Raw genomic sequence first — 15,266 nt, 5'->3', positions numbered from 1 at the left:
TGTCTTTATTATTTTAGGAACAAATTGAATTTATTATCAGTGAAATACAGATAAATTAATTGTAACAGGCAAGACAGTTGCAGACTATATTTAAGGACTTGCCAGATTGAGTTAGGGGGGGAAAAGCTATGTTGCCCATGGACCTCCGACCAGAAGCCCAGCGTTTAACCAAAACCTTCCGCGTGGCCGCCACTCAGCCTGCGCTGGCAGGGTTATGGGGGGGGGGGACAATATGGAGGGATTCATCCTCCCACTCTTTGAAAACCCCTGCTCTAGATCCATCAGAGAATCCTGTGCAGCAGTACAAAAACAAACAAAGCATCCGTGTCCCCAGAACTGTTCACATCAACAGAACACGAGCATCACTGTATCGACACTGTACAATATCCCTGAAAAAACACCCACGCTCACCGCCGCGGTGCCTCTCAATGCACAGTTTCCCCATCACGTTGCTGTGTGCTTTCCGAGCATTTCTCAGTCCGAGAAATGGAAAAATATAGTGTCATATGTCGAAGGTAGAAGTCTTTACTTTTTGTGGATGTCCTCGTGCCGGATGATCTTGTAGGTGACCCAGTAGAAGACGTTGAAGATGAGGAAAGCCAGGGGAAAGGCAGCTCTGGAGATTGTGTCTATCCTCTTTGCTCTGTCCACAAACTTTTTCTTCATTGTGTCCGTGTCCTTGGGAACTGTGGGCTGAGGGTTTGGAGCCGGAGCAGCATTCTTTACAGCTGAGCCATCCTTTGATGGCAGACACTGACTCATATTGTAGCCAGCAAAATTAAAGCGGCCTTCATGCATATCATCGTCCTAAAAAAAACAACCAAAAATTTAATAAATAAAACACAAGCACATATGGATTGACCTGATCCTTTCAGAATAAAGCACAAACTGCTAATGGCCACAGGCTCGTGTGTCTGTGGCGCGGCGAGCTTAAATGAACATCAATCACAATGTATTACACACACTATTCAATCAATCCAAACAAATTGCCATGATAACCTAATGCGCTATGATGAAACACCACGACTGCTTCAGGCAACAATAATGATCACACACCTCAGTGTCTGTCCACAACCACCGCAACAAGTTATAGCTGATGGATGTCATAAAATGTGTTGTTTTACTTAGACATCTATTGCATATAAGCTCATCCTGAAAAACATTGGCTGTCCATGACCCGGTTGCTGGTTCCCTGCCTTTTCCTTTCCTTGAAAGATGTATTTATTTATTTGCTTTTATGCTGATCACTGCAGACCAGAGACACCCCACAAGAGCTTGGAGAAGCTCTGACACACTGGTTCAGCCAGTACAATTTGGCTCCAGTCAAACTCTCTCAAATCCCTGCGCTTACTCATTCTTCCTGCTTCGAACGCGTCAGTTCTGAGCACAAAGTATTCAAGGGTGTCTAACGTCACTATTTCTTTGATGAAGACTGGTTGATCAGTTTATCATATAATCCATCTGCCCCATTAAAGTGATCAATGCTTCTTCACCAGCTTACTGGAGAAAACATTAAACATTTTATGTCCTTAAAAATCATATCCTTGGGCCTAATATTAATTTTCTGTCAAAAGCTGGTTTTGTGTATTTGTGTGGTTCAGTGTACTAAAGATTAAAGATAAAAAGATGTTGTTTATGGCTGATAGCAGTTAGTATGAGCTGATATGTGCCACTTCAAGTATGTACATGCAGCCCAGTTCATATATGGTTGTATTGTTTATTCTATTATGTACCAATTACATTTATTTATTTTTGCACATTTCAGCTTCCATATTTATTTCTTTGTTGAAAATGAGTAGTAAAGAAAGAGTAACGAGCCTCACTCCCTGTTGGAAACAGCTTTTGTTTTTGTCACAAATAACACCCTGCAGCTAACAGACACTGACACTTTTTTTCTTTGGGAAATCGCAAATCTGACACACACGTCTACAATTCTCAACAGTGTCTGATCCAAATCCTGAATGGGTGGAATATTGGGCAGAAAATTTTTCCAATTATTTTGAGAGTTTTCATATTCTGAACTGAAGTGGTGTCACTAACCGACTCGCCCTGTTGAAGCAGCAAAGTTTGACACCCAAGCAGCCTTCATGCAAAGACTTTGAGAGCTTACCTTGTGATTCCTCCTTTGTCTTCGCCTCAGGCGGAGGAACTCTTTCTGTTGCCTGGAGACAAAATTAACCCCGGCATATTCTAGCAGTGCAGCAAACACAAAGAGCAGACACACAGCCATCCAGATATCAATGGCTTTCACGTAAGAGACCTGGGGGAGAAAACACATTTTCTTTTGTCAATTCCTTCAAGGTCACATTGTCAGCCAACAATTGAAAAACAGCATGAATTTGTTCCTTGACTTTAAATATTGCTTCTCCTATTATTACTCAGTGAATTCCACCTGGATAATCAACCTGTTGACCCGGAGCTATTCGTTTCGTTTTGTTTTCCTCCTTTCTTTGTTATCATTATGTCAAATAACAGTGACTTGTGAGTCTAACTGTTTGATAGCAGAGTGTCAGAACTGACAGCAATGTGATCTCTTATAGTGGCTATATTGAAATAGACAGCAGGAAATGATCGGTGCCTTAATTACCAACAGTAGGACACTTCTTGTATTAGTTTGTACTTTTAGCAACAGCCATGAGCCGCCTCTTTGTTTATTTATTTTTACTGCTCATCAGCATCACCTCATCTCGTCATGACAGCTGATTACCATCTGGAGAAAACAAGGCCGCTTATTGAGGGTTTATAAGGCACACTGAGCCGTTGTTTACGTGAACAGAGGCTCTGAAAGCCTTCTCTTTAAATATTTATCAGCATACGTGTCTTTCATGTGTGAGTCTCTGACGTGGCCGAGGCTTTCGCTGCATGTGAACGCTGGTGATCATTGATTGATCATCAAGGCTCTCGCGGCGTCCTTCACAATGCATGCATGCCAATTTTCCCTGATTGTAAATACACTCTGACAGACCACCAGTCCCGCAGATTACTCATACTTTAGATGATTGTAGCTTCCCTGTTCCGATAGAGATGCTAAGTATTATAAGCCATAGAGACCTCGTCAAAGGGTCTGTGCAGTTATACATTTATTGTTTGCTTCAGGCTGTTTTTGTTTTAATCCTCTGATGTATTATAGTAACTATAACACAGTAGATGAACTTCAAGCAGTACACCGTGCAGATTTCTCAGCTTTGTCTTCATTCGTTTGGGGGAAGTTTTTCTTTCTTGGTTATTTTTGAGTACTAAGTTTGTCTTTATAATGCTGCTGCTTGAGTTTTGCATTATTAGACAGCCCTAAATGGTTGCTCATTTGGGACTTGGAATCCTTATAGCTGCATATATTAGAGACCTTTAAGTAGAGCAAGGATGCATGCGAACAAATTCTTACAAAGAAATTATGCAAATACCTAATTTACACGCACCATTTTAAAGTCTATTTTGTCTCATGGGATTAAGAGAAATGTACAGGTTGATAAAATGCAAATATGTCTATTGTGCACAAGTCAACAAAAAATTGCATACATGGTACGCTCGTTTTTTTCAGCTTTTCAGGGAAGTTTATCTAATCCAGTTAAAGTGTTATGTTAAGTGATAAGTAGCATTCACATATATGTCAGAACAGATACTCATTCTAAATGTTATAGAGCAAACAGGTATAAGTATCTCATTAAAAAAAAAATCAACATTTGATCAAATATCTTTTAATAAAATCTCAACAAGTTGACAGTTGCAAAGAAAAGTATGATTACAAATCTGCAGCTTTCAGCCTTTATGTTTTCTCAAATTCACTTTCACAGCCTTTGATGCTAATTCGGCTTCACTCACAGTAATAGTATGAGCGCGGCTGCAGATGTCAGTGTTATTATGACCACTGCCCTCACTAAAACAGTGTGAACCCAGAGTGTTTGAATTACAAACAGCAGTTGCATTTCAAGGATAACGATACCAATATAATAATACATCTGTTTAGGGTTATCCTGATCTTCAGGAATAGACCCTCAGTTGGGCATTCCTGTTCATTATAGCCATATAACTCAACCAAACAAAGACCGGAGGCAGAGAAAAACTGGTTTGTACCCATAAAGTAATCATCGTGGTAATGCCCAAGACGTCCACAGTTCAACCATCCAGTCACAGACAAAATTCACCAGCATGTCACACGTGTAACAATCATCTTCTCAGTGCCATCAAAAACACTCTGTGATATTTAGATCTTGAACGCTGGTGTTTTCTTGTAAGAAGGTGGCAGACACTCTCATTCACGGCACATTTTTCCATAATTCTACAGCCACAAATTCAGCATAAATCCCTGAGTCCTAGTCAGAACAGGATTCTATTCAGACCAATTTAGGAATCTGCTTTGTTTTTAGATTTTCACTACAAAGCACATTTCGATTTGAATGGCCACTCATCATCAAAGCTCTGATACTTTAATAGTCTGACAAAGACTTCTGAGACTTCAAAACCAAACTTCTGAGGGAGCAAGTGACATCTTTGGTCCAGATGCATCCAGCTGTGCAGTAAAGGTTCTCTGTGACTAATCCTGACAATATGTTCATTCCAACAACAATGGGCTTAGGCTGTGTGCTTTATGGGACATGACATTATGGGGCGAAAGGAAACAGCTGGGTTTTTACCTTTGGAAGTGAAGCTCTGGATCCTGAGCTCTGGGTGGTCATGGTAAGCACAGTGGTGATACCCAGCGCCACTCTAGCAGGAGCAGCGTCCATGTTGATCCAGAACGACACCCAGGAGAGGATGACAATGAGGAGAGAGGGGATGTACATCTGGATCAGGTAGTAGCCCATCTGGCGCTCCAGGTGGAATTTAACCTCGATGCAGGTGAATTTACCTGTGAAGAAACCACAAATGAGTACATTACTATGGGAATGGGAGTATGAGACATAACCGGCGTCGATGTGCTCATCTGACCAGTGTTGTAGTGTTTGGTGCAGTATCCCAGCTCCTTCTCCTCCCTCATGATGAACTGAGGCAAGGTGAGTCCGTCGGAAACCTGCACCGCGCCTTTCTCCATCCACTCGAACACCAAGTCATTCATGGTGTAACCGACTGTAAACAGAGTGGTACAAATGGTTTAGGCAGTCTCCCCAGTGAAAGAAAGAGATCTGACACCCTCAATACGTACAACTTTCCAGTTGCATTGTGCAGGTTTGGACGTCCATGGGAAAGTTCTTCAGATCCATTGGACATGACAGGATGAGAGTCAACCTGAAATCAGTCAAATGGAGTGAGCTCAATCTCATATGAGATTCAAGGAGAAATGTATCTATCACACTTTTGCGTGACACACAAGTTGAAGCTTGTAAAATAAAATTACGGTTGAATTTTTTTTTTCCCCCCCTGCTCCGGTGTGATAACCTCGAACATATCATGTGAGATTCCCTTCAGCAGGTTCCTATCACACTTTCATTACTGTAACTTATTGTCTCTGTGATGCGTTCTGGTCCCTGGTCTGCCCACTATGTCGTTCCTTTTTTTTTTTTTTTTTCTCTCCCATGAATGGAGAAAACCACTAACCACCTTCCATCTCTCCCGTTGACCCAGTCTCCCTCCACACCTGGGCACCGCTCAGCTCTGAGCTGCTCTAAATGGACTCAAAATTGATCCGCTTCACATCCCATCATTGCTGTGAAAATTGAATATTGTTTGTGACTGAAGTCACATTTTCACATCTTGTACCTGTATGTTAAGCAGATGTTCGTGTTTCAAAGACTCCTGCATTGTTTTTATGGAGCTGAAAGTATTCACAGACTCGCGTGGCACTTTTCGTTTTTTTTCTTCCCCTCTCTGCTTTTGGTTCTGCATTTGCTTTTGATTCTCAACAATGCCCCTGAGATAATCCTGCCCTCTCGCAGTCTCTGTCTCCTTATTAAGAAATCTACATTGCACACAGGGATGTACAGACGTTCAGTAAATTTTACCATTTCAAAGGAGTGATCATAATGAGATAAAAATCAATTTAAATGTGTATGCTTTAGATTGACAGTCTTTGATGTTTCAGAGGAAATGTAAGAAAAGCAATAAGCGAGCATGTCCTCAGGCAAACTGTGCATGAGAGCTTTTGGTTCTCTGCAGTATCGTCTTTCACTCAGCACAGCAGCTTCCCACCTCAGCCGCACCACCACAACATCAAATGAAGTTAACTTTAGCTGCAGCTCACAATAATTATTCAACACGGACTAATCTCGCATTTATTTTCACAATCAATCACATGTTCTGAAGATCATCGGTCATGACGAATTACCAAGTGAAGTTTACTTTACACAGGGATGGACATTTTCTCAGCATTTCGAGCACAGTTTTACATAAGAATTATTGCTGCTAATTTCAAGGTAAAGAACTTACAGCCTGTAAATTACATATATAAGTAAGAATTTGATATTTTCACATTAAAGTAGTTCACATTTCACATTTCCTGTGTTGTGTTTAAATGACTTTATTCCTCTCATCACCATTTCTAAAAATAAAATACAGTACGTGGATGGGGTTGCATTCAGCCTGTGGGCTGCCGTTGCATGTCTGAGTTAACATATTCAGCTTTGTTGGTTAATTGACTTTCAAAACATATCCAATGAATTTTCTGTTGATGGACTAAATGAATAACAAGCAGTTCATTTGTTTTCGTGTGGGCTGCATGGTGGATTAGTGATTCAATTTCAACTTAATGGGAAACCATCGTCAGTTTGAACTTTTGGACCTTTCTGTTTGGAGTTTGCATGTTCTGTACTTTGGTTTCCAAATAAAATTCAGAATCATGTATTTGAGCTTATTTAGTGAACATCTCTCTCTGTTTGTTTCGCATTCATCTGTATCTAATTATATTGACATATTTGCATTTGCAACATCCATCTTTGACATGTTCAGTCGTTCACCTGATGCTGTAGAGGACTGTCCCGTCCTTGAAGATCCGCAGCAGCTTGTTGTCCGTGGTGACATCGTGGAAGTTGGCTCCCTTTTCGTTGGCAAAGAAGAGATCGGGTTTCCATATGGAGTCCAGCATGGAGGGGTCCAGGTCGAGCGAGGAGTCGGGGTATTTGCTGTATGCCAGCCGAGGGTCGTTCCACTTTTGCCGTAGGAAGATGTTCACTCTGTAGTCCTGCAGAGACGATGAGCGGTGATGCATATTTTATCAAGCAGTGATTTGTGTGGTGCAACACAAGATAGAGATGCAGCAACAAATACGAATATCAATCTTATTAAAATCCTTGTTGTTTTTAGGTAATAAAGGATTTTGTATCAGAAACCCTACAAGAATGAATCTAAACAAAACATTGATGTATTTACACTCAAGCATATCTATATCATGGTACTGAATAGCTTATCACTACTGTACAACAGCAAAACCAAACAAATCTATGTTACTTTTACATGATGGATTTATGTAGTTACTTAGATATGAAATAATAATCATCCCCAAATTGTGACAGTAACACAATAAATATAAAAAATCATATAATATTTACTCATATGAGTACTTTCACTTCAAGACTATACCTGAGGCTTTATTTGTAACGATGCAAAACATTTAGCAAATAAGGGCTGTATTATCATTTACACTACATGAGAAATAAACAAATGGATGATCCATGAAATGATACTAGTTGCACACTACGCAAAATTTACATCATCGAGCATCATTATCACCATCTAGGTGACAATTCAATCTTGAGAATCAAACACATGTTCACACTACCTTTCTGATGATTACATATTCTTGCAAGCCTCTGTTGCAAATCACTGACCTTATAATAATGTTTCTTGTTGATCAGAATTACATAAGAGCCATTATCCGAGCTAAATGAAGCATTTAAAAGATGTAGAGCCTGATGAGGGAAACTCTGACAGTGCAGTTAGTGGGACACTGAGTGTCACGAAGCTCAGTTGCTCAGAGTAATTGATATGTCATGATGATGAGATGCCCTTATGTTGTTTGACATTTCATCAGCATATTGGCGGTTCCAAATCTTTGCATGCCTGTCTAAGACTGTAATTCCCTGGCATTCTCACACATTCCATCTCCTGCACAAATCACATTTTCCATTCAGGATCTAAGTAGTTATTATTGCTCATTATGAAATCTTTGATCCTGATTAGTTTCAATGCAGCCTTGCAGGTTTGATATTTTTACTTCTTCACAGATGGATGCCTCCACATATTAAACATGAGCTTGTTTGAAAGCTGGAGCTCCCCACTATTGATTATTGACTGCTGCTAAAGCAACTTCAGAGGTGGGACTTGTATTATTATTAAGCCTGAGTTAACACATGTGAGAAGGGCATCAAGGGATAGATAACTGGATAGCCCGCCAATAAACTCCATGATGGAAAAGAAAATATTCTTATGGAAGTAAATGCAAACAAGGCACAAAAAAAGCAAGCGAAGGGAAAAATCTGGGGGGGGGGGGGGGGGGGGGAGCTGGATGAGTCACTTTTAACTCCAGAGGAGAGCTCAGGGCTTTAAAACATGTCCAAGCACAACACTCAACTCACCATTGTAGTTTCTGCTATAGAACCAAAGCTGTTGATAAATATGTTGCAGGTAACATTAACTGGTGGACCTGCAGGTTGAGGGGATAGATAACACATTGACACATTGTACATGGCAGAAATCAACCGAAATACCAGAAGAACTCACCATGGTTGTCTCTGTGACAGAGCCGAAACTGTTGATAAAAATATTGCATGTAACGTTTACAGGGGGACCTGTGAAATGCAATGACAATGACATGAAAGGAGGAAGCCGTACGCCATAGGTATCATCAAGGACAGCAGCCGTTTGGGGAAGTGTTTAATCAGGAAACACTGGGTCTGCTGTTTCTCTTTGTATATAAACATGCATTAATACAAGAAGGAGCGTTTTTCATGGAAGGAATGGTGACAATGTTACATGCTTTTGTGAAGGGAAAAAAACAAGATCACATAGAACATAAGAGGACACAAATTTAGAAACCCAAAACATGATTGGTAGATTCCTGGAAATGCTGTAATAGTATGATTAAAATCAAATCAAATCAATAAATAAATGGAAACAATAACTAGTGACGACATCTTGATGGCTTCATTGTGTAGCGACGTCTTGTGTTGTGATGATGGTGATATGGTGTATTTTTGCCTTCGTTAATTTAAGTGGCATACATGAAAGCACATAGAAATAACACTCACTCTCACACACACACACACACACACACACACACACACACACACACACACACACACACACACACACACACACACACACACACACACACACACACACAGAGGCAGATATCTGGAGCTGCAATAATAATAATAATAATACACTGGTTTCAAATAGTGCTTGTCTTGACACTCAAAGACACTTTACATTGCATTATTCATTCACTCCATACTGGATGGTGGTAAACTACGTAGGTAGCCAAAGCTGCCCTGGGGCAGACTGACGGAAGCGAGGCTGCCAATCTGTGCCATCGGCCCCTCAGACACACCACCAACCACTCACTCTCACCCTGCATACACAGGCAGTTTGGGGTTCAGCGTCTTTGCCCAAGGACACTTAGGCATGAAGCCAGGCAGAGTTGGGAATCGAACCTGCAACCTTCTGATCGGGAGACGACCCCTGATGAGCAGGAGAATCTATTTACTCGAACAGCAGAAATCGCTGGAAGGTTAAATGACAGCTATTCTGCAAAGTGGTCATTACATCACAGGTACCAGCCTCCAAAATGTGAATGCTTGCTCAAATTCACCGTGATATTAAACTGAATGTCTTCAGGTTTTTGAGGTAATCATTAAGAATCAAACAAATTGAGCCATTGGATATTCTTCCCAGCATTTTAAAGCTGTCTGGAAACAGTTTTCTATAAAGCACATATCATACATAATTCATTCAAACATCCATTCTGAGATGTTTTTGAGAGTAAAAAATATCTGGCTGTAGCTCTATGATATTGGACTCTGTATTATTATTATTAATAAACAATTTATCTCAAACAATGTAAAGAGAAAGTCCCCAGTGTGCTCAAATGCCATTTTACACTTAACAGAGTGGTCTGAACTGAAATCACTGTGAGGTATGATGGGGAGCAGCACAGGTTTTTCTTGTTGCTATCTGATATGTTAAGTAATAACCCCTTCGCAGGGCCTTTCCCTTATGTTTCCCCATCAATATTTCATGACACCAGGTATTAATATTTGCCTCAGTTTGTCGTCTGGGAGCTACACATTAAACAGCAGAGGCAGAAGGAAAAAAAAAAAAGAAAGGGCAGTACCTCCCCACAACAAACTCAGCAAGCAAATCTAGGTCATCCTTCAGAAATACAGTTCAATTCACTTCAAAGTACATCTGGCAGGTTCACAACCAAAAATCATCAGTTTACGTCACAGTAGATTCATGCAGAAGTGTTTGGTTTCTTGCTGTGCATTGTGAGGGTGTGTATGTGTGATTCTGATATCTGGAGCCTTTATATTTTTATTTTAATTGTGCATGTCAAAATAAAAAAGCCACATTTAACCAGCATCATTCAAATTAGCCTTCATGCCTTTGATAATCCCATTTTTATTGGCTAAAAACAGCATACGTTTTCCTCTGAAATTGCCAGCGCGTGTTAAACAGGCCACCCGTCTCTCATCTTAAAGTCCATCTCAGCAAGCTTATTGACATGTTTTCTTTCACCCAAAAGGGGAGGAAATAACTCAGCCATGTGTTTGTGAGTCCTGCTGATCAGTCCCTGTGCTGTGCTGTCTTGGCTGCTTGGACGACTGGATGCCCCCAACCCCATCAAATCCCAGCCCACCTGAGTGGAGCCTGGAGTGGGCCTGAGCCCCAGCGGGCCAGCCTCTTCTCACGCAGCTCCGTTCCAGTGACAGATGCTGTGTCTGTCCTCAGCATCACAGCAACAACAACAGAGGAAGGCAGTAGCCTGCAGCCATGCCACAGGGGCACCATCCATCATTTGGCCTGTCACGGTGGCATCCCTGTCTGCCACAAGAACCAATCTGTTTGTGATATTTCCAAGCTCCCCTTCTTTCCACCCCTTATTTTTAAACCATTATTTAACGGAGATGAGGTCTCTATCAGACACGATTGCTCAAAGTGAAAACAAGCATGCAGTGTGGATGGTGAGGAGGAGTTACTTCATGATTCATTTCCAGCAGGACAGCCTTATTATTGTTAAGTAAGGTGATTTACTGTTATTATCAAAAGGCTGGCTCCACAGTATCTTGGCAACAGATGTGAGTGAGTGGATCTCTTGATAACTGAAATATCAAACTTTGTGTTGCTGTCTTGTGTCTTATGTACACTATCTATGAGCTGGAAGTGATATGTGCAAGGATTTCAATGAGATAAGAAATGATAAACAAACCTTTGAAATTGGGTCTAATTCGTGCATCATACCCGGAGGTACGACCCATTAATGAGTCCAGAAAATCTGACGGAGACAGGTTGGAGGAGGATCTGGAATCATGCTCCTTGGCATCCACAGCTCTGGAGCGCACACATGGTGATGGGAAGAGAGAGAAAAAAAATCAGCACTTGATCAGACAGAAGTCCGAGCTCAGAAGCAGGAGTTAGAGCTTATCTGCCGCCGAGCAGCTGCCAGCGAATGATGGGCACACACAGGGGAAACGCGTTAATGCGCACACACGTATCGGATGTGATTTTGGACGTCGTGGACGTCTTCTTGAAAAGCGACCATCCAGCTTTATAAAGCGAGGCTGCTCACACAATGTCCCAATATGCGGCTGCCTATTTTATTGGGAGCATAAGAATATTGTCGCTATATCTCAGCGTAAAAGAAATACCATGGCGTGCGTAAAAATGTCTCTGTGAAGTCGTCGGGTAAAGATAAAATGTATCCACACATTTCGGCAGCGAAACGGTTCTCATAGAAAGTTGATATGTTAATCATAAATGAAGAAATGGCCACGGACTTTGCTAAGTTATAATTCGATCACATGTCAGGTAACTACTAAGTTAGTGTAGAAAACAGTGGCACATTTTTTTCCACAAAAAATATACTTCCATTTTGAAAACTTTAGAAATGCTTGGGAAATATACCGCCTCACCTGAAGTTGTTTGTCTCCGTAAAGTACGTGAATAAAGCTGCCAAAACCTTGATAAATGAGCGATTCATTCCTGGTGGTTTCCCCATGTGCTCACTCTTCTATTTCTCCCATATGTTTACATTAGTCAAAAACATAATCCAAATAGGAGCGCCGCTTTCTTCCTGACCAAGTCGTGGGCGTTTGGGTGTTCTTTTGTCACACAAAAATACAGGAGACATTCCTCAACGTAGCCACGGATCATAGTTTAGTTTCATGAAACTCTCACTCCCAGAAGCCGATATCGCGCAGCGAAGGTGTGAAGAAACATCAGTTCGGCGAACAGACGTCGAGAGGGTGAAACTCCAAGACGCGTCGGCTGGACACTCTGCTCTGGCGCCGACTGATCAATGTGAAAGCTCGCTGTGTAGAGACCAGCCCGTTGGCCTGTGTTGTCACTTATGAAGTAGAGTCTTTCTCAGGTGGGGGGCCGTCAAGGAATGGGGAGAGAAACGCCTTGTCTCGTTTCAGCACTTGGACAGCTCCCGGCTCCGTTACGCGCAAGCGCAAGGCTTAAAAGTGGTGGACGTGTGTGGGTTTTCAATAAGTCCAGTAAACAAGGGAGGTAATCACTACGAGGAGATTCAAAAAACTGTCCTCGGTGTGTGTTTCATGACGATATTTGTCAGTTTTGAATGACAGTTTGTCTCCTAGAATCAGCGTGTCGGGGAAACTCCCAATGCGCACTGCTGCGCACCAGGATTAACCGGCTTTAGGAATTTGGGCATTTTCCAAAGGTGTATAAGTTCAAATGAAATACGTTAGTAGAGTGAGGATGTATTGTGTAAAGGTATATACAAACCAAGCAATCAAATAAAAAGGTGAAGCCTTCACTTGCAAGGGCTTCTTTTAGAATGATTATTTATACCTTGAGAACAGGCAGAAATCACGGAGGACACAACGTTTACCACCTCTCACACAGTCCGCTCATTTTGAAATACATATAATTGTCAACAGCAATATGATGCCATATGAATGACCTATTTAAATTTTTAAATATATAGTAATCATTTTGAAAAATACACAAAGTAATGCATTTGCAAAGCCACACAACTCTATGGGTTGAACAATGAATGAAACTATATGGATTAAGTCTCCAGCAGTCATCCATGGGAGGAACCCCCCCCCCAAAAAAAGCAGGGTTTTTTTCTTTGTAGCTCCTCTTTCAAAAAAGAATTACACGAATATTACACTCACAGTCTGTAGCAAGATTGACTGGGTTCGTCTGAAACCATCCCTGGCAGTATTTCTACGCAATGTGCTATTTTTTGCTCTGTTTCGAGCAACCTACATCTTCACAGATATGAAAAGTGTAAACAAAGGACGCACCAGTGAGAAGCCGCTGCATGGGAGAGTATTTGGTACCCCGGTTGCCCTGGAAACAGATTTCCGAGGCACATCGTTGGAGATGCTGAAAGGTTGGCCTCCCAGAGCGAGACCGAAAAGAGCTGACTGACAGACACAGGCTGAGACCTAGACATACTACAGTGTGGCCAAAGCCCTTGGGAGGAGGGACTGAGGTTTAGAATCCCTCCTGTCTAATATAGTATCATTGCTCATTATAAATACATCCTGGCTCTGGGTATTGATACAGACACGATAGGACCCTGGCAGCTCGGGATATGAGTGGGCTGTAAAGCTTCATGGACCACAGGCATGAATGACTCATTGCACATGAACACACAGACATGTGCTGTGGAGGAAGCACCGAAAGTTAGTGGGAAAAAAAAAAAAAAAGAAAGAAAATTCATTCACATGAAGCCAACGACAGGCACTGCATTGTAAGACTACTCTCAGCACATCACATGCTCCAGCGCTGTGACATGCTTGGGGCCATGTTGCACTTTATTCTGACACTTGGTTACTGACCAGTTAACAGATCATCTTGGCCCGTCTCAGCCTGAGGTGGTCTCGCCCTGCTCCCCTCCTCCGTTAAAGCTGCACTCCAAATTAGAAGTGTCACATTGTATCTTGTGCTTGCGATTGTACGGCTTGCTCCGGTTTAGGGATTTAACAGTTTTGTGTCATCAGAGGTGGTGTGCATGCACTGTACTACATTGTGTTATCCACTAGAAATACGAAATGTCCATGTAAATTATTCAGCAAATTGCACATGTATAATGTGTTAATGTAATGTTTATAGCTAACATATACATTTGTCATTGCATTGCAGGTATTTTGTAAGCAACATATCTTCTACGTCTATGCTGGTGACAAATTTCACTGCATCATGAACAATAAAATATAGTCTTTTTTTTTTTAGGCATGCATTTCATACTGGTAAAAGCAAAATCAGCTTTGCACTGAGGTCATTTATTTCTCATCCCTGAGACAGCTGCAGTTGGCATGTCTGTGTGAAGACAAGCATCCAGAGCTCCAATTGGCCATTAGTTTCTATAAAGAAAGACTTTTGGCCTTGTCGGTCACATAATTAAAGGAGAACAAGTCAAATCTCTGTGTCATGAAGGAGAGAGAGAGAGAGAGAGAGAGAGAGAGAGAGAGAGAGAGAGAGAGAGAGAGAGAGAGAGAGAGAGAGAGAGTCTTTTCTAGAAAATGTGTCTGTCTTATTTATCCACACAGCTATTTAAATAACTGTCTCAAGACAAACAAACCATATTTTGAAGCTTCCCACACGCATAAAAACTGGTTACTATTGCCTTTCAATGATCTTTTTTGTTGTGTTGTCCGAAAGCATTTGCAGAACAATTTATATATTTGAAGTCAATTAAACCTTAATCATTCTGCTATTATACTGTAATTTCATGTATATGTTTATATGAATATAAAATTTAATATAATATATGCGTGTGCCGTGTGTCTATATATATATATATATATATATATATATATATATATATATATATGAACACACATATATATACACATATATATGATCACACATTTTTATATATATATGAACACACATATATATATGAACACACATATATATATATATATGAACACACATATATATATATATATGAACACACATATATACACACACACACACACACACACACACACACACACACACACACACACACACACACACACACACACACACACACACACACACACACGCACACACACATGCACACACACACACACACACTGGCGTGGTGGTTGTCAATGATCGCCCCCCCACTAGCCCAGGAGTTGTGGACTAGCTGG

General features: G+C 41.1%; 1 protein-coding gene across 2 annotated transcripts; it reads right to left on the bottom strand.

Moving 5' to 3' along the window:
• Positions 1-525: 525 nt before the first annotated feature.
• glra2 (glycine receptor, alpha 2) lies at positions 526-12,145 on the bottom strand (the record flags this gene model as incomplete). Of its 2 annotated transcripts, none has more annotated exons than XM_080497562.1 (9): positions 526-807; positions 2,111-2,260; positions 4,632-4,846; positions 4,927-5,064; positions 5,141-5,223; positions 6,888-7,111; positions 8,650-8,717; positions 11,357-11,478; positions 12,060-12,145. In XM_080497562.1, the coding sequence occupies 9 exons, from the start codon at positions 12,143-12,145 to the stop codon at positions 526-528; spliced, it is 1,368 nt and encodes a 455-aa protein (XP_080353688.1). The 2 variants fall into 2 exon arrangements, with proteins under 2 accessions (XP_080353688.1, XP_080353687.1); XM_080497561.1 differs by lacking the exon at positions 8,650-8,717 and adding an exon at positions 8,505-8,572.
• Positions 12,146-15,266: the final 3,121 nt, after the last annotated feature.

This window comes from Blennius ocellaris, assembly GCF_963422515.1.
Source record: "Blennius ocellaris genome assembly, chromosome: 6".
In the NCBI taxonomy this organism is placed as follows: Eukaryota; Metazoa; Chordata; class Actinopteri; order Blenniiformes; family Blenniidae; genus Blennius; species Blennius ocellaris.
Note: the sequence above shows the minus strand (reverse complement) of the source record. Positions and strands in the feature narration are given on the sequence as shown.